The sequence below is a fragment of the Astyanax mexicanus genome, chromosome 22 (assembly GCF_023375975.1).
Source record: "Astyanax mexicanus isolate ESR-SI-001 chromosome 22, AstMex3_surface, whole genome shotgun sequence".
Classification (NCBI taxonomy): domain Eukaryota; kingdom Metazoa; phylum Chordata; class Actinopteri; order Characiformes; family Acestrorhamphidae; genus Astyanax; species Astyanax mexicanus.
In genome coordinates this window covers 33,958,915-33,979,277 of record NC_064429.1, presented here as the reverse complement: position 1 = coordinate 33,979,277, position 20,363 = coordinate 33,958,915, and the positions used below count along the sequence as shown (strand labels likewise).

Here is a 20,363-nt window from a genome sequence, read left to right as displayed (position 1 = left end):
CACACACACACACACAAAAACACACACAAACACACACACACACTCACACTCAGCTACATATCTGAAAATCCACATCTAATATACTCATTCAGTCACTCATTCTTTTAAAAAATATATAGTAACAGGATCACAAATAAAGCAGTTATGACAGTAATAAATATTGTTAAATGGTTATGTAATTTCTAACTAATAATGAACAAAATCATTATTAAACATTACTAAATGTTAATAACTTGTATAATCCTGTTAATATTATATAATGATATCGTAATTAGTGGCAATTAATTATTAGTTAATATAGTTTAATAGGTTATTCTGTTAATTAATGTACGCTTATTTGTACAGTGCTTCCAAAAATAGTTAACAAAATAAAAAAAAGGGAAAAAGAACGTTTTAAAAATAATAATTTATTAAAATGCTTATCACGTAGAGGTTCTGACAGTCGGTATATATATATATATATATATATATATATATATATATATATATATATATATATATATATATATATTTTTTTTTTTTTTTTACAAATTGCCCTTAATATGTATTAATATTAAAATTAACATTAATAGTAGTATTAGTATTAGTAGTAGTAATAATAGTAGTAATCTGGTAATGGTAATAGTAATAGTAATCTGGTAATAGTAGTAATCTAGTAGTAGTAATAGTAGTAATCTGGGAATAGTATTAATAATCTGGTAGTAGTAGTAATCTAGTCAAAGTAGTAGTAGCAGTAGTAATTGTAGTAGTAGTAATAGTAGTAGTAATATCAGTAGTAATAATAGTAGTATTAGCAGTTGTCGTAATATCAGTAGTAGTAGTAATAGTAATACTAATAGTAGCAGTAATATCAGTAGTGTTAGTTGTAGTAGTAATAATGTAATAGTAGTAATATCAGCAGCAGTAGTAGTAGTAGTAGTAGTAGTAGTAATGAAGTAATAGTAGTAATATCAGTAGTATTAGTAATAGTAGTAGTAGTAGTAGTAATATCAGTAGTAGTAGTAATATCAGTAGTATTAGTATTAGTAGTAGTAGTAGTAGTAGTAATGAAGTAATAGTAGTAATATCAGTAGTAGTAGTAGTAGTAGTAATGAAGTAATAGTAGTAATATCAGTAGTAGTAGTAGTAGTAGTAATGAAGTAATAGTAGTAATATCAGTAGCATTAGTAGTATTAGTAGTAATATCAGTAGTATTAATAGTAGTAGTAATGAAGTAATAGTAGTAATATCAGTAGTAGTAGTATTAGTATTATTATTATTAGTAGAAGCAGTAGTAATATCAGTAGTATTAGAAGTATTGGTAGTAAAATCAGTAGTATTAATAGTAGTAGTAATTAAGTAATAGTAGTAATACCAGTAGTAGTAGTATTAGTATTATTAGTAGTAGTAGAAGCAGTAGTAATATCAGTAGTAGTAGTAGTAGTAGTGTTAATAGTAGTATTAATAGTAGTAGTAATTAAGTAATAGTAGTAATATCAGTAGTAGTAGTATTATTAGTAGTAGTAGAAGCAGTAGTAATATCAGTAGTAGTAGTAGTAGTAGTATTAATAGTAGTATTAATAGTAGTAGTAATTAAGTAATAGTAGTAATATCAGTAGTAGTAGTATTAGTATTATTATTAGTAGTAGAAGCAGTAGTAATATCAGTAGTAGTAGTAGTAGTAGTAGTAGTAGTATTAATAGTAGTATTAATAGTAGTATGGTTGTTTGGTTTGTTCTGCATTTTTTCTCTACAGGATCTGAAGCTCGATTTGGTACAAATTACTGTAGTTTATGTTTTATTAGTTTCAGACGGAGCTCATCTGTCTTGTCAGGAAGTGAACTCCCAGAGCTCTGCAGCACGAGAGAGAGAGAGAGAGAGTGAGAGAGATGAATTAGAAAGAAAGAAAGAAAGAAAGAAAGAAAGAAAGAGAGGACCTGATGTACTTTTTTATTTAAGTGCAGCTGCTGCATTTATCCCACTTGTTCTCTGGTGTATATGTTTGTGTGCTTCGTCTGTGTTTGATGTTCTGGGTACGTTCTGAATCAGTACAATTAGTGGACAGTGTTTGTGGACAGGCGAGCATTATCCTGAGACCCTGAGATTTGTTCAGGTAAACTTCTGGTATGTGTTTTTATCTTGGCGGTGCGCCACTGACTCATTAAAACCCTGACAGTCAACAGTCAGTATTCAGCTGCTTAATCCCATTTAAGCCAGTAATGTATTACTTCACGTCTTGTTTATGGTAACTCGTGCATTAAAATTATATTTGTTAGTCAACACCTAATGTAAAGTGTTACCGGATTATCGTATCTTATCCTATTTAATTAAATTAAATTAAAATTTTCAAGTAAATCATTAAAGTTTTCATTAAATCTTCAAGTAAAAATAGTAATAACTTTAAAATCAGCTTCTCAGCACATATAGTTTAGACAGAAACCTCCCTAAAAATATCTATATTTATTATTTTGGGAATTATTTTGCGGAGAACTTTATGAGGTGGGGCATTATTACCATTTTTGGAGGCTTTTTGCTGACTCTGAGCTGCAGTACTGTTTACACACTATGCAGGGTTTATTATTCGGGCACAGGCAGTGCAGTAAAAATACCCATACAAAGAAAATAATGGACGAGAGAGTGAGCTGAGTGGTGGGTGAGTTAGAGAGTGTGTGTGTGTGTGTGTGTGTGTGTGTACTGCAATAGTACTTTACCTTCATATTAAAGCTCTTTGATTTATTGAAAACTCATTTTTAATGTCAGTAAAGTGACGTTTGGGCCCATCTGTGATTAAATGTCTTTATCGGAGTTCTGAATGGGGATCTACGGCCTCAGGTCTTCCCATATGTCTCTATTGTAGCGCTTGCTGAATAGCAGCCTATAGAGCGCTGTTAGATTACGCCTTTATTCTGTATGTAAACAGTGAAGCGGAAAAACTGCAGCAATAAGCAGAAATACAGCGCAATCTGACAATGACGTACGACATAGTTTATATATAATGACTGAAACACGGAGCTTTTCTATCAGTGTTTAATATTTACTGTGACTCTGATGGAGAACAGCTGATAAAATGTTAAAAATAAAGCAAAAATCACAAAATACAAAATACATTTGATGCCTGATCAGATTTTATTCTTCAGTACAGGCTCTTGGACAGCCCTATTAAAAAAAAATGCTAAGCATTATTATGCTATAGTGCACTATACAAGTGTTCTTGTGGCCACATTATAATATATTAATCAGTATATTTAAAGAGTGCTAAAATAAAACAACTTTTTTGTACTTATTATACTTTAATTACAGTATAAAAATAGTACAAAAGTCTTACTTAAATTGTGCTAAGTGTTCTTAACTGTACTAAAATGGAAAATACATTTTAAATATACTTAAGCAACATTTAAACATTTAAACTACTTCTTAATGTATGTAAGCCCATATTTTTAATAAGCATACAATACAATTATAATACATTTAAAAATATAAAAGTATTACAACTGTGTCACTATTTATTATACACAGAGTATATTATAAATGTACTAAGAATTGATGTTAAATATATGTGATATATTTACTTTACATTAGAGTATATATATTCATGCTTCTTGTTCCTGTTTTTTTTTGTAAGTAGCATACTTTTAGTATGCTTCTACTTCATTTGGGTATAAAAATATATTTTAATATACGGTACTACAATTTTTATCATGCTACAAATTTGCTTTAAATTTCTAAATCAGTAGTAGTAATTTAATTTACTTTATAAAAAAGTTACATGGTAAATTGTACTACTTTAAGTGAACTACTGTAACAGTTGTTTTTAACACACTTTGCTAAAAATGCACGAAAGTATATTTGGAAATAAGTATTTTAGAATATATTGAATTACATTAAACTAAACGGGTACTTCATAGTAGTCTATTTATTTAAAAATACACTATATTGTACTTTTTAAAAAAAGTTTGATCAAAGTTTACTTTCAAACATATGATGAAAAAACATAGTATTAATGTACTTTTTTTTAATATATTTTATGTAAATACATAAAAACCCTAAAAACACTACAAGATACTATATCATTAACTTCTGCATCACTAGACACTTTATTAATACACCACCCTTACCACACAATCTACAAGAAATGCATGAAAATATATAAATAATAAATACTAAATAAGTTGCATGGGATTTATCATCACAGGACTCACCATTAAGAACCTCTACAACTCTTAAACCTGTGTTAGTAATATATATTGCACTGGTAAATTGCGTTTCACACAGTTGGATTTTTGGGGCTTAATTATTCATGAGTGTGGTTAATTTTGGGCGTAATGTGAAATAATACCAATAAACCAATCAGTGAGCAAGTTGTCATTCCCTTTAAGAGCCGGGTGAGCTCTGACTTTGGCACGTTCGTATCTTAACAACGCTTAATGGCGCTTTTTTTGCATCTCAGCAGATACAGATACTGATCTGTGATTTAACACTGTGAAGATACACCAGCAGCTCATATAAGGGAACAGCATGTTATTTTTTTATTCTTTATTCTGTTTATTGTTACATTAAAAGTCGGGTTTTAGCTCTTATAGGAATGAACTCTGACTGTTGACTGTTGTCAGGGTTTTAATCAGTCAGTGGCGCACCAAATGTATAGAAACACACCAGAAATTTACCCTTCCAGACCACCACACCTCATATCATCAGTGTAGATTTATTCCTCTATTAAACTCTGACGCTATTTTAACAGTGCATGCACAAGGCGTGAAAATACACTGTTGACGAGGTGTAAGATAGCAAAGATCATTGCAACGTATCTTGCTCAGGGTGTACGATAGAGCCCTTAATGTTTAATCATTTATTGTTCCTGGTGATTTTTCTAATCTAAAACTTCCTTCTGGGTGCAACTATTTTTGCAACTCATTCTTTTGATGTCACACCAAATCCCCAGCTGTGTGGAGTTGGTCAGTTATCTGTAATAGACTAGGGGACAGTGGTGCTCAGTGGTTAGAACGCTGGGTTATTGATCACAGGGCTGTGGGTTCAATACCAGTGTCCACTAAAGCTGCTTCTGTTGAGCTTTTGAGCAAAGCTATTAACCCTCCCTGCTCCAGGGATGTACAGGGGTTGGACAAAGAAACTGAAACACCTGTCTCATTTTAGTGTGGGAGGTTTCATGGCTAAATTGGAGCAGCCTGGTGTTCAATCTTCATTAATTGCACATTATTACACCAGTAAGAGCAGAGTGTGAAGGTTCAATTAGCAGGGCACAGTTCTGCTCTAAATATTGCAATGCACACAACATTATGGGTGACATACCAGAGTTTAAAAGAGGACAAATTGTTGGTGCACGTCTTGCTGGAGCATCTGTGACCAAGACAGCAAGTCTTTGTGATGCATCAAGAGCCACGGTATCCAGGGTAATGTCAGCATACCACCAAGAAGAACCAACCACATCCAACAGGATTAACTGTGGATGCTGTAAGAGGAAGCTGTCTGAAAGGGATGTTCGGGTGCTAACCCGGATTGTATCCAAAAAACATAAAACCACGGCTGATCAAATCACGCAGAATTCAATGTGCACCTCAACTCTCCTGTTTACACCAGAACTGTCCGTCACCACAATAAATTATTGTGCTCTAAAACCAGGTGTTTCAGTTTCATTGTCCTACCCCTGTAAGTTTAACTATATTACATTTAGTGTAATAGCTCAACATACAGCTCTGGAAAAAAAATGAGACCACTTAAAAATTATGAGTTTCTTTGATTTTACAAATTTCAAATTGAAATTCTCTGGAATATAATCAATAAAAAGATGGATGATCACAAACCATCAAACCAAACTGAACTGCTTGAATTTCTGCACCAGGAGTAAAGCCGCGTAAAGTTATCCAAAAGCAGTGTGTAAGACTGGTGGAGGAGAACACGATTCCAAGATGCATGAAAACTGTGATTAAAAACCACCAGTGTTATTCCACCAAATATTGATTTCTGAACTATTAAAACTTTATGAATATGAACTTGTTTTCTTTGCATTATTTGAGGTCTGAAGACACTGAGAGAAACTGATTCAGAAACTAAAGTGATCTTTAAATTTTCTTCCAGAGCTGAATATGTAATGCAACATTACAACTATAGTATAATAACAGGTAGGGTTGTGTCATATCGCATCATTTGCAATAATATCACAATTAAAAAAAAAATATATATATATATATATAGTAATATTGCAAAAATTTCATTTCCCTTTAAATAATAATATCTACTAAAGACATTTTATATTTGTCTAGTATCTTTTAATTATATTTCAGTCCTAGATATAAAGAGTATCACAACATCTCAGTTTGGGGTGTGCCGGATCATATTTTAATAATTATTACATTTTCATTTTCAGTTTTTTTTTTTTTAATGTTTGGCAAGAATATTACTATGGCAAAATACCATAAAATATTGTAATACTTGTAAAGTGTTATTTTTTTTGTTTCACTCACCATCAGTGTGTAGTCTTTCCTTTCCCCGGTTAAGATGTGCCAGTTAAAGTCCCAGTTAAGTTTTGTTATTTTACAGAACAATTTTTTAATAGTATATATTGGCTTTTATTAATTGCTGGGTAAATTAGCATCGTAGCTCCGGTGCTAAAAGTAAAGGACACTGAGCTAAACTGACTGAGTTTGGGGTAAAAGGGGGTAAAGGGGGGTGAGAGAGATGGATAGAGTGACAGTAATGTGTGTGTGTGTGTGTGTGTGTGTGTTATGGAATATGAGTGTTTGGGTGATGGATTGTATTGCTGTTAGCCTCCATTATGGCAGGGGTCAAAAGGTCACGGGGAGCGTCCGGCTGTAGAATGGATCCAGTTGGGGTGCAGACGCCGATTAACCTAAAGGGCCTCCCTCTGAGAGTGTGTGTGTGTGTGTGTGTGTGTGTGTGAGAGTGTGTGTGTATGTGAGAGTGTGTGTGTGTGTGTATTTGTGTGTGTGTGCGGTGCAGTGCACTGCACAGTAGGTTAGACTGAAAGTTGCAAATCATTTTTCCAGGACACACAGTATGGAGTATGTCTATGTCTATGTGTGTGTGTGTGTGTTAGTGTGTGTTAGTGTTAGTGTGTGTGTGTGTGTGCGCACTGTACCTTTAAATGGAAAAAAGTATTGTGACACATGCTCCGAGTGGTCCAGCCGCCTAAATTGCTGCCATTATGATCAGGAGATTGCTGATTGGTTCGAATCCCGGTCATGCAGCTTGCCATCAGCTGCTGGAGCCCCGAGAGAGCACAATTGGCCTTGCTCTCGCTCTGAGTGGGTACAGTACAGTAGATGGCGCTCTTCTTTCCCCTCATCACCCTTAGGGTGATGTGGATCAGCACAAGGCTGCGTCTGTGAGCTGATGTATCAGAACCGAGTCACTGCACTTTCCTCCGAGATCGGCAGCAGTTCAAAAAGAGGCGGAGTCTGACTTCACATGTTTCGGAGGAGGCGTGTGCTAGTCTTCACCCTCCTGGTGTGTTGGGGCATCACTATTGATGGGGGGAGTCCTAATGAGTGGGTTGGGTAATTGGCTTTGTAAATTTGGGAGAAAATGGGAAAAAAATGAATAGAAATAAATAAAAAAAGGGAAATTTAGGGCTAAATTAATTGATTAAGGTGTGTGTTCCAATAATACAAGTGATATCTCCAACCAATAATATACATTACAAGAAACTTCTATAATAAAATATCACATCATATTTTTCTGCTATAATCCACAGTATATTTTTTCATAAAATTAAATTAGTAGCACAACACTGGCCACAGTTGTGTGTATGTGTGTGTGTGTGTGTGTGTGTGTGTGTGTGTGTGTGTGTGTATGTGTGTGTGTGTGTGAACTTGCTGCAAGGTCATGTGTTTTTTTGGAAGCTGTAGTGAACAGCTGCTGATGCCACACGGGGCCAGGAGACAAAAGCCAAAGTAAAAATTATCCAAACCAGCGGAAAACACACAGCTATCTTTCAGCCTTGTTAACACAGTCTCTTAATAACAGCCTCGTTAACACCGTCTCATTAACACAGCCTCGTTAACACCGTCTCATTAACACAGCCTCGTTAACACAGCCTCGTTAACATGCTTTGATTTAAGCAGCATAGTTAACGCAGTCTCATTAAAATAGCCTCGTTAACAAATTCTCGTTAACAGTGTCTCATTGAAACATCCTGATTAACACAGTCTAGGGTTAGAGTTATTGTCAGTGTTAGCATTAGTTTAGTCAACACAGCCTCATTAATATAGTCTCAGTAAAACAGCCTAATTGAAACCACTTCATTAACACAGCCTCACTTAAACCACTTAATTAGCACAACCTTATTAAAACAGCCTCACTAAACCAGCATCATTAACACAGCATCATTGAACACACAACCTCAATAATACAGCCTCATCAACACAGCATTTCATTAACACAGCCTTTTGTTAACCCAGACTTATTAACACAGCTAAATTAAAATTACCACAGTAACACAGCCCCATTGAAACTGCCTCGTTAACACAGAAATCCCATCAACACAGAATTTCATTAACACAGCCTTTTGTTAACCCAGGCTTATTAACGCAGTCATCAACACAGCTTAATTGAAATTACCACTGTAACACAGCCCCATTGAAACTGCCTCGTTAACACAGCCTCATTAAGGCAGAGCATAGAGTTGGAAAGGGTCTCGGTAACACAGCCTCCTCAACACAGCCTCATTAACACAGCCTCCGTAACACAGCCTTATTAACACAGCCTCATTAAAGCAGAGCGTAGAGTTACGGGTAGGGTCCCAATAACACAGCCTCCTTAACACAGCCTTGTTAACCCAGACTCCTTAACACAGCCTCATTAACACATCCTCATTAACACAGCCTCATTAACACAGCCTCATTAACACAGCCTTATTAAGGCAGAGCATAGAGTTGGAAAGGGTCTTGGTAACACAGCCTCCTCAACACAGCCTCCTTGACACAGCCTTATTAACACAGCCTCATTAAAGCAGAGCGTAGAATTAGGGGTAGGGTCCCAATAACACAGCCTCCTTAACACAGCCTTGTTAACCCAGACTCATTAATACAGCCTCAATAACACATCCTCATTAACACAGCCTCATTAACACAGCCTTATTAAGGCAGAGCATAGAGTTGGAAAGGGTCTCGGTAACACAGCCTCCTCAACACAGCCTCCTTGACACAGCCTTATTAACACAGCCTCATTAAAGCAGAGCGTAGAGTTAGGGGTAGGGTCCCAATAACACAGCCTCCTTAACACAGCCTTGTTAACCCAGACTCATTAATACAGTCTCAATAACACAGCCTCATTAACACAGCCTCATTAAGGCAGAGCATAGAGTTGGAAAAGGGTCCTGGTAACACAGCCTCCTCAACACAGTGTCATTAACACAGCCTCCTTAACACAGCCTTATTAACACAGCCTCATCAAAGTAGAGCATAAAGTTAGGGGTAGGATCCCAATAACACAGCCTTGTTAACCCAGCCTCCTTAACACAGCCTGATTAAAGCAGAGCGTAAAAATAGGGGTAGGGTCCCAATAACACAGCCTCCTTAACACAGCCTTGTTAACCCAGACTCCTTAACACAGCCTCAGTAACACAGCCTCATTAAGGCAGAGCATAGAGTTGGAAAGGGTCTCGGTAACACAGCCTCCTCAACTTAGCGTCATTAACACAACCTCCTTAACACAGTCTTATTAACACAGCCTCATTAAAGCAGAGCTTAAAGTTAGGGGTAGGGTGCCAATAACACAGCCTCCTTACCACAGCCTTGTTAACCCAGACTCATTAACACAGCCTCATTAACACAGCCTCATTAAGGCGGAGCATCGAGTTGTAAAGGGTCTTGGTAACACAGCCTCCCCAACACAGCCTCCTTAACACAGCCTTACTAACACAGCCTCATTAAAGCAGAGCGTAAGGTAGGGGTAGGGTCCCAATAACACAGCCTTTTTAACACAGCCTCCTTAACACAGCCTCATTAACACAGCCTCATTAAAGCAGGACATAGATATAGGGCAAGGGTCTCGGTAAGAGCATCCTTAAACTCATTGAAGCCTCATAGAACTGCTTCATTTACACAGTCTCTGTAACACAGTTAATGATGGTAAGACTTCTGGCTAGAATTGTCCGTACAAACAGAGCTGTGTTATTTAGCTCATGTGGGAAGTGGTAAAAGTCATGAAAAACATGAAATATTAATTGCAAATTGATGAAGAATAGATGTAAGATCGGTTTACGTGGACTTTTAAGAGTTGAAATTCCCTAAAACTGCGTTGTTCTGTAAAACTAAAATTTAATGAGGTTTTGAAGTGTTTTTTTCAGCTTTGTGTTCCTCAGGGGTTCCTGAGTTTATTGTGTGTGTGTGTGTATGTGTGTGTATGTGTGTGTGTTTGTCAAAGAGATCCACTGAAGTGTTTTCAGGTTCAGAGCTTTGTTTGCACAGACTGAACCCAGAAGGAATGCGGTTTTACCGCGGATTCGCCGCTCGGCATACTGGAATATTCAGGCCGTTGCCACAGAAACCCTGGGAGAAATCTCTGGGTGAGATCTGTGAGTGAGAACGTTCCCAGACGTTCAGCCTGTCAGAGTTCTGCAGGTGAGGCTCTAGATCCCGAGACTTCGTAAACACCGAGGCGCGTTTGAGCAGAAACAGGCCGCCGCCGAGTCGCTCGCTAAGGAAGTGCTGATACCCCCATAATGCACTGAAGATAAGTTTACCGGAGGAAACTGTACAGCTGAAAGGAAGTTCTAGTACATTGCTGAAGCCTCCAGCCTGGATACAAGATCAGATATGGTTGGGAATGCACTCTAACACAGGGTCATTTTAGTGTGGGAGGTTTCATGGCTAAATTGGAGCAGCCTGGTGTTCAATCTTCATTAATTGCACATTATTGCACCAGTAAGTGCGTGAGAGAGTGTGAAGGTTCAGTTAGCAGGGTAAGAGCACAGTTCTGCTCTAAATATTGCAATGCACACAACATTACGGGTGACATACCAGAGTTCAAAAGAGGACAAATTGTTGGTGCACGTCTTGCTGGAGCATCTGTGACCAAGACAGCAAGTCTTTGTGATGCATCAAGAGCCACGGTATCCAGGGTAATGTCAGCATACCACCAAGAAGGAACAACCACATCCAACAGGATTAACTGTGGACGCTGTAAGAGGAAGCTGTCTGAAAGCTGTCTGTGCTAACCCGGATTGTATCCAAAAAAACATAAAACCACGGCTGATCAAATCACGGCAGAAATCAATGTGCACCTCAACTCTCCTGTTTCCACCAGAACTGTTCTAGTACACTGTTGAAGTCTCCAGCCTGGATACAAGATGAGATACGGTTGGGAATGCACTCTGAAAGATCTGGCGAATGGGAAGGCCATGGAAACGTTTCAATCTGATGGAAACACCACTGAGATACTAGAGCATTATCCTGCTGAAAAGTGCCAGTTGGAAGCCCTGGAACATGTGGAAATCACTGTGCTGTAATTGTGTCACTACTAGTGTGACTACTAGGGGTGACTGACTACTACTAAGGGTCGTAAGCAATGGATTTTATACGTTAGATGATACGATTCCAGTCCAGAGCAGTCAACGTTTCTTCTACAAGGCACCACTGGAAGCAACCAGACAACCTAGACCTAGATAGTAAATTAGGTAGTTAGTTAAAAAGACAAAGAGCCCCGTTGTACACCCTGCACAAGGCTTGTCGCGATGCTTGTTGCTATCTTACACCCCTTCAACAGTCTATTTTCACGCCTTGCGCACCCACCAACAAAATAGCATCGGATTTTAGGAATAAATCTACACTGATGATATGAGGTGTGGTGGTCTGGAAGTGATGTGTGTTCAGGTAAATTTCTGACGTGTTTCTATCTTGACAGCAGGAAACACAGGAGCTCCACTGACTGATTAAAACCCTGATAACAGTCAACAGTAACAATCGTCTTGTTACTGTGAATAGTCTTTATCAGGAACACCTACAGCTCTGGAAAAAATGAGACCTCTCAAAAAATGATAAGTTTCTTTGATTTAACAAAATTAAAAACCTCTGGAATATAATCAAGAGGAAGATGGATGATCACAAGCCATCAAACCAAACTGAACTGCTTGAATTTTTGCACCAGGAGTAAAGACATAAATTATCAAAAAATAAAAATGTTTGGAATTTGGGAGAAACTGATTTAAAAACTGAAGTGGTCTCTTCCTTTATTCCAGAGCTGTATACAGCTGTATACCTTGTAGTGTCAGTGGCCACTTTATCGGAAACACCTGCTTCTATCTGGCATCTACACTTGTTGGCCACTTTATCAGAAACACCTGCCTTGTAATTCACATCAACATGGTACCCTTATCATCATAGTCAAGGTCATTTCAGGCTGTGAATAAGTTCCAGATATGAATCTATCGACTAAACTCTGAGCCAATTATCAGAATCGGAATTAGGTGGTGGTCCCGCGGGGAGAGTCTGCGACTGCAGGGGCTGGAGTCCAGCTTTTAGGAATTTTTAAATATTTTTTTTGTGGCCAAATATGGACAAAATTGTACTTCTTTATGAACTATGAGGCTTTAACGTTGCTAAAAATCAAAACAATGATTGCTTATGCACATCAATCAGCACAAAAAATGATGAGAAAACATTACTTTAAAAAAGTTCGCAACTTTTGCATTTGCTTTTTTAAATTGAATTTAATTTCAGATAAATTTAAGTAACTTTAACTCGGTTTCAAGACTTAAATGTTGCTTAGAGTAAATAAGTGAACTGAACTTCAGTCAATCCTTTCTTTTAGTAAACTTTACTTCATTTCTGCATACAATATTACCTAATTACAATTACTTCATTTATACAATATTACTCACATAATTTATGATATTCCTGAAATTTCCATATGTTTAGTTAAAACACACATTTAAATATTTACATAATCTCAAAGATGTATTTTGTAAACAGACCAAGTCTCACTGTCTCAACACATGAGCGGCATGTAATACATTATTTTTAGTGTACTAGTATAAAGAATGTATTACATGCCATCCATCTGTTGAGACAGTGTAATATGTGTGTAAAAATATTTAAATTTCAGGAATTATAATTTATGTATTATGTATTACAAATTATTTGAGTAATATTGTATAAATGAAGTAATTGTAATTAGGTAATATTGTATGCAGAAATGAAAGGATTGACTGAAGTTCAGTTCACTTATTTACTCTATGTAACATTTAAGTCTTGAAACCGAGTTGAAGTTACTTAAATTTATCTGAAATTAAACTTACTTAAAAAAAGCAAATACAGAAAGTTGCAAAACTTTTTTTTAAGTAAATTTTATTTATCATTTTTTTCAGTGCACAATACTATGTGTTAGATGCATTAGCCTCGTAGCTCCAGTGCTAAAAAAAACAAAACTGAAGAAGCAGAACTTCAGACACTGAACATGTCGTAGCAGATGGAGTACGTTTAGTATGGAATTGTGGAACCCTGAGTTGGATGTGAAGGTAAAGGTCAGCCCCGGGCGAGACGTAGAACAGATCTGTAGAGTTACGAGCGTCCTGTAGCCCTGAGTGGCTGTAAAGAACCGGCGGGTGGCGGGTCTCTTTGAGCCTGTCACGTTTGGAGGCACTGTATTTTACTTTATAGTTCGTATATGGCTTCATATCGCTGTTCTCCAGAGTCTCCAACATCATCCATCTGCAGAACCGGAGAGCCAGCAGCTCGTATAGTACTGTAGTAGAGGTGGAGTTGGGCTGAGGAACTCTGTCACTTTTTAAAAGTCCATATTACTCAATGTTTAAGATAAGGTCACAGATTTAGAGTGATATTATAGGGAGTGGGTGGGGTTTGGTAAAGTTAGGTAAAGTGTAAAAGGGAGCGTGTGGACTAAAGTGCAGTTTTAAATACTTGGGTGGGGTTTTATAGATAGTAGGCGTGGTTTAATAGGGAGAAGCTGGAGTAAATGGTAAATGTGTAATTTTGCAGAAGTGGGTGTGGTTTTATAGGTTGCTCAGGTAAAGGTGTCATTTTACAGGCACTAATGGGGTTTGATGAGACTTGGTTTAATAGGTTATTGGTGGGGTTTGATAGTGTGGTTAATAGATAGAGAGCAGGTGTAATGTAATAGGAGTGGGTGGGATTTGATTTGGTGGGGTTTAATATAAAGGTGGACTAAAGATGAGGGGGTGGGGTTTGATGTGGTGCAGTTTTATAGGGAGTTGCTGGATAGGATGGAGTGGAGTTTAGTAAGAAATGGGTAAAGTAAAAGTGTAATTTTATGTAAGTGGGTGTGGTTCAATGTGGTGAGGTTTAATAGAAAGTGAATAGAATAATTGGAGAGTGCCAGAAGGTAGCATAGACATGAGGGCACCCTGAAACACTGGCATCCACCCACTAGACCCTCCACAAATGTGCAAGTGGTGGAATGATAGCATCAGCATCTCAGTTTAGCACATTTCCCTGAATCAGTGTCAATGAACTTCTAAACCTGCAGCCTTTATTTAATGGGAAACCATTAATTACCAAAAGCTATACTGGTACCACTTTAAAATAAGACTACCTTTATAAAGGGTTTATAAATGGTTTACAATTAGTTTATAAATGGTTATTAATTAGGTTGTAAATGCCTTAAAAATCATTAATAATCAGTTATAACACATACATAGAAAGGGCAACAATATAGATGGCTGTGGGTTTACTATTTGGCAAACAACAGGTCATTGCTGCCATTTCTACGTATGTGTTATAACTGATTATTAATGATTTATAAGGCATTTACAACCTAATTAGTAACCATTTATAAACTAATTGTAAACCATTTATAAACCCTTTATAAAGGTAGTCTTATTTTAAAGTGGTACCAAGGTGTAATTTAATTTGAAAGAGTGTGTGGGGTTTAATCTGATGTTGGCTATTATAGGTTGTTGGTTTGATGAGATGGGGTTTAATAAAAAGTTAATAATTACTTACTTCCTTACGCTTACAGTTACATTCCACACACCTAACTCATCACACACCGAGAGAAGTGGCAGCCAATCGGGCACAGCGTACTCTCAACCGGAAGACAGCCACATACACGATCACACACCAATTTAGTTTATTTTTCTGGGCAATTTAGAATATTCACTTTGCCTAATTTTAATGTTTTTTGGATTGTGGGAGGAAACTGGAGTCCCTAAGTCTTACGAGAATGTAGAAACTCCACCCAGATAGGGACTTGAACCCAGGACCCCAGCACTTTGAAGCGAATGTGCTAACCACTAAGCCACCTTACCGCCCAAGAGAGTAAAAAGAAATAGGGTGAAGATATCATTATATAAAAATGAAAGAGAGACAATCTTACTAAACTGAAAAAATAAATAAGAGTGCCAGGAGGTAACATAGACATGGGGCCACCCTGAAACACTGTCATCCACCCACTTCAGCCTCTACATACTTGATTTTGTGCAAGTGTGTGTGGGGTATAGCAAGATGTGGGTGGAGTAAAGGTGTGATTTAATAGAAGTGGGTGTGGTTTGTGAGGCGGGGCTGTGAGGCAGGATTTTGCGAGGGGTGTTGGGAGTGTGGTAGTGTGTAGCTGCAGCGCGGTGCTAATGGAAAAGCAACAAGCATCTTGGAGCTTCAGCTCTCCGACACACTCCTCCTCCGCCCGCGCTGGGGTATCGATTCTTTTTCGGAGTGTGTGTGTGTGTGTGTGTGTATGTATGTGTGTGTGTCTGTGTGTGTGTGTGTGTGTATGTATGTGTGTGTGTCTGTGTGTGTGTGTGTGTATGTGTGTCTGTGTGTGTGTCTGTGTGTGTGTGTGTGTGTGTGTGTGTGTGTGTGTGTGTGAGTGAGTGATTTGTGAAGGCACACGTACCTTCCAGACTTCTTCTTAGGCCTTTGTTTTTTGTTTTTCGGGATAAGTCATTGAGTGTGTGTGTTTGTGTGTGTGTGTGTGTGTGTTATATTTGAACTGGATTGCTGACAGAGTACTCTCTCTCTCTCTCTCTCTCTCTCTCTCTCTTTTTCTGTATCTCTCTCTCTCTCTCTCTCTCTCTGAAGGGATTATTGTGTGGTTAAGCTGTTGTCATGAGGCGCAGCGCCATTCCAGAGCTTCATTATATTTTCACACCTTGACAGTGCCCGCCACTCTACACACACACACACACATTCTGAGGGGAGATGAAATGAAAAACTGGGATTGAGAAACCTCCCCACACGTTTGCCGTCAGCTTGTTTAGGTTTGTGATGATGTCTGGCTTTTCCGAGGGGCTGCAGCGCCGATCCCGACGCCTGAATCAGCAGGAAAACTCTTCCCAAGCCGGAGCTCGGAAGCTCGGAAGCTCGGGAGCTCGGTAGCTCTGGGCGGAGGCAGGGGGGCGGCTAACAATCTGTATTCATCCGCAGGATTAGAATAGGCGTTGCTGGCTTGGCTCAGCTGAGGTGGGAGGTGTTTTTGGTGTAAATTGTGACCTTTTTTGACCTCAAAAAAGGAAACGTGCCAGAGGGTAGCACAGACTTCCCGAGTCTCACAGAAGTTGCGGGACTCTACTGCATCTCAATAACGGCTGATACCCAGCAAGTCAGATAAAATCTCCCAGAATCTAGAAAAAGTGACCCAAGTTTTAGGCACCACAGCAAATGAAACTAATCCATTTATCTCAGCAATATGTTTTTACCTGAAAAAGCACCACATGTGATTTAAACAGATGCAAATAAACATACATACAGTAAAACGTAACAATGAAAATATTGTTTTGTAAATTGCTGCTAAGAGGATTAGGAAAGTATCTGGTGCAATTTAGAACAGAATGAAAATTAAATTCTTCCAGCGCGGATGTTTACACCAAAAGATTGCTGATTCGCTCATTTTGCTGTCAATCAAAAAGGGATTCAGCCTCAGACAAATCATCCAATCATCATGCAGAAGCTGAGGGTCTGGGCCATCCGAGGCCAGCACATTGCTGCATAGACCCCCAGAGACGCTGAGTGTCCGATGGGTGGGACAAAGCCCAGCATTTATACAGTGACTTGTCTCGTTTCGCTGCACTCTAGACGTTTAACATTCACACTGTTATATTTTACACTAGGGTATTCATGAAGTGCATGCAAAACAGAGAGGGTTCTGATTGGCATGTTTTTTTGCAAAGAGTCGATCAGACAGCCATTCGTTTTTTGAGTGCGTGGGCAGTATTTTTATTTCCCCCACCTGGATGGGATGCATTCAGGAGCATCATGGCTCCCATCAAAACTTGTTTCACCTATGACTACTCTAAAGTATATCCATGTCTGGTAAAAGTAAAGAAAAAAATACAATGAAAGTCTTGCCCACTGTACAATTTGTAATAGTCCAAGTCCAGGTCTGGAGTTAACCCCTGAATTAAATTTTTGCCATATCGTATTTTACACAATATATCGCCAACATTTTTAAATATGGTGAACGAAATTATACCCTGAACTATTGTACCATGTCACCCACTCCTAATTATATCACATCAGGGTACTACTTTTTCCTGGTTTTAGCAAAAGAAAAATTCACACTGTTCTCATTTCCCATTATATATCTACTAGAGACTGTAGATTATATTAGTCCAGTATCATTTATTTTACTTTAATCCTGGATATATGGAGATATATGGAGTGCGTTATTTTTAGTATCATGACATTCTGGATCATCTGTTACAAATCTGATAAAATTCTTGTAGTTTTTAATATCTCAGTTAGAGGTGTGCCATGCTTCATATTGTATGCAATTTTTTTTGTCATATCGCTAACAGTATCATTATTGCGAAAACACCATAAAATATTGCGATATTATTTTAGGGACATATCGCCCACCCCTAGTTAAAAGTAAGTGTCTTTACTGTCCAGGGAAGCTTTATACTAACTTCTGGAGGAGCACTGCTGTGAGGAATTGATTGCATTCAGCAACAAGAGCATTAGTCAATACACACACACACACACTCACTTATTCACACACACACACACACCCATACACACACACACACACACACACACTCTTGCTGAAAAGGTCGACAGCATTAACGATGCTCAGGAACGACACTGAAGTGCACTTACGGCTCACACACCTCGGGTGTACGGCTGTAAATCAGGGGTCAGGACTGGGTCGGGGGAGGGGGGGTGGTTAGTGGACCACACACACACACGCACACACACACACACACACACACATACTATAACGTCTACCCTCTCTCTTGCAGTGTGTGAGAGCCGGTCGGGTGTGATGATGGACGTCGTGCCCCGTTTCTCCTCCTCCTCCCTCACCTACCTGCCCGTCTCCTGCCAGCTGCTGGGCGCCGACTCCGCCTCCTTCTTCCTGCGGGAGGCGGGGCAGGAAGTGATGCGCAACGGGAGTCTACAGACGCGCAGCGAGACCCTCTTCCTACACCAGCCCTCGGGCCCCGCCCCCTTGCTGTCCATCAACTGTAGCTACGGCAACCTGACCGCCGACACGCTGGTGCCGCCTGACATCCTGCAGGGGGCGCTGACGCCCACCTCCACGCTCCTCACACACACAGCGCACCTGACGCAGGGCTGGAAGGTGAGGGCACACCTGGTAACCACGGCGATCAGGGCGGATCGGCCGCAGGCTCACCTGCTGTTCTACCTGACCGGACGCAGGTGAGGTTCTTCTGTACGCAATGTTAGCATCTAGGCTATTGGCCTGGATGTCCAACATCACTACTACAGCATTAGCCTTGTCCAACATTGCGACCACAGTGTTAGCATCCATGCTAAGGGCCATGTCCAACATCACTACTACAGTGTCGGCATCCAAGCTATAGACCTTGTCCAACATGACTACTACAGCATTAGCCTTGTCCAACATTGCTACCTCAGTGTTAGCATCCATGCTATGGGCCTTGTCCAACATTGCTAACACAGTGTTAGAATCTAAGCTAAGGGCCTTGTCCAACATTGCTACCACAGTTTTAGCATCCAAGCTAAGGGCCTTGTCCACCATCACTTCTACAGCATTAGCCTTGTCCAACATTGCTACTACAGCATTAGCATCCAAGCTAAGGGCCTTTTACAACATCACTACTACAGCATTAGCCTTGTCCAACATTGCTACTACAGTGTTAGCATCCAAGCTATAGACCTTGTCCAACATTGCTACCGCAGTGTTAGCATGCTGGCTATGGCTCTCATCCGACATCCTTACTGTGTGGTTAGCATGTCGGAAACAGTGTTAGCATTCTGGCTAAATCACTGTCATACTTGTTTCCTAAGTACTCTGATCCATTTAGCCTTTTTTTCTCGTTCTCTCTTTTATTTTTACTTCTTTTTCTCATTCTCTCTTTTATTTTTCATATTTTTCTCATTCTTTCTTTTATTTTTCTTATTTTTCTCGTTCTCTCTTTTATTTTTCTTATTTTTCTTGTTCTCTCTTTTATTTTTCATTTTTTTCTCATTCTTTCTTTTATTTTTCATATTTTTCTCATTTTCTCTTTTATTTTTCTTATTTTTCTCATTCTCTTTTTTATTTTTTTATTTTTCTCATTCTCTCTTTTTTATTTTTTTATTTTTCTCATCCTCTCTTTTCTTTTTCTTATTTTTCTCGTTCTCTCTTTTATTTTTCATATTTTTCTCATTTTCTCTTTTATTTTTTCTTATTTTTCTCTTTCTCTTTTTTATTTTTTTATTTTTCTCATTTTTCTCGTTCTCTCTTTTATTTGTCTTATTTTTCTCGTTCTCTCTTTTATTTTTCTTATTTTTCTCGTTCTCTCTTTTATTTTTCTTATTTTTCACATTCTCTCTTTTATTTTTCATATTTTTCTCGTTCTCTTTTTAATTTTTCTTATTTTTCTGGTTTCTCTCTCTCAGGTGGGATGACTTGGACCCCGCGGCCGAGCTGTTACCCTGCGTACGGGTGGTGGGCATCCGGGACCACGGCGAGGGGTCAGTATCTGCGGCCTGCCGGCTGGAGGGCAGTCTGGGCATGTGTGTGACCCGGCTGGACGTCCCTCAGTCCTGGTTCACCCCGCCGCCCCCCCGCAGGCGCTCTCAGGAGCCCCCCCTGCCCACCATGGAGCTGCACTACTCCCTGTCCCTGGCGGACGAGCAGGGGGGTGACTGCAGGGCGCAGGGCAGGGGGCAGGAAGTGGAGGTGCAGCGGATTGGAACGCTGACTCTGGGCTCGGTGGACAGTAAAGCCGAGGGGAAGAAGCTCAGACTGGACCGGAACATCCAGATCGTGGCTCCAGCCAGTCCGGTTAAACAGGGCCAGGTGGTCGGCTTCCAAATCCTGCTGGACACAATGGCCACCACCGAGCAGTTCACCCTCAGGTACGGCTTTATCCTCCTGCAGCCTGAAACTTTACACTACAGAAAAAAAGAATAATATTTAAAACTAAAACAAAAAAAAATATTTTATAAAAAAAATTAAAAACA

General features: G+C 38.9%; 1 protein-coding gene across 1 annotated transcript in view; it reads left to right on the top strand.

Annotated features, from left to right (window-relative positions):
- si:dkey-215k6.1 (transmembrane protein 132C) overlaps positions 1 to 20,363 on the top strand; it is a 320,457-nt gene that overhangs the window by 92,376 nt on the left and 207,718 nt on the right. Inside the window, exons 2-3 of the mRNA XM_049470573.1 lie at positions 18,170 to 18,590; positions 19,797 to 20,258. Of these exons, the coding sequence (XP_049326530.1) occupies positions 18,170 to 18,590; positions 19,797 to 20,258 (883 nt within the window). The remainder of the gene's footprint in view (positions 1 to 18,169; positions 18,591 to 19,796; positions 20,259 to 20,363) is intronic.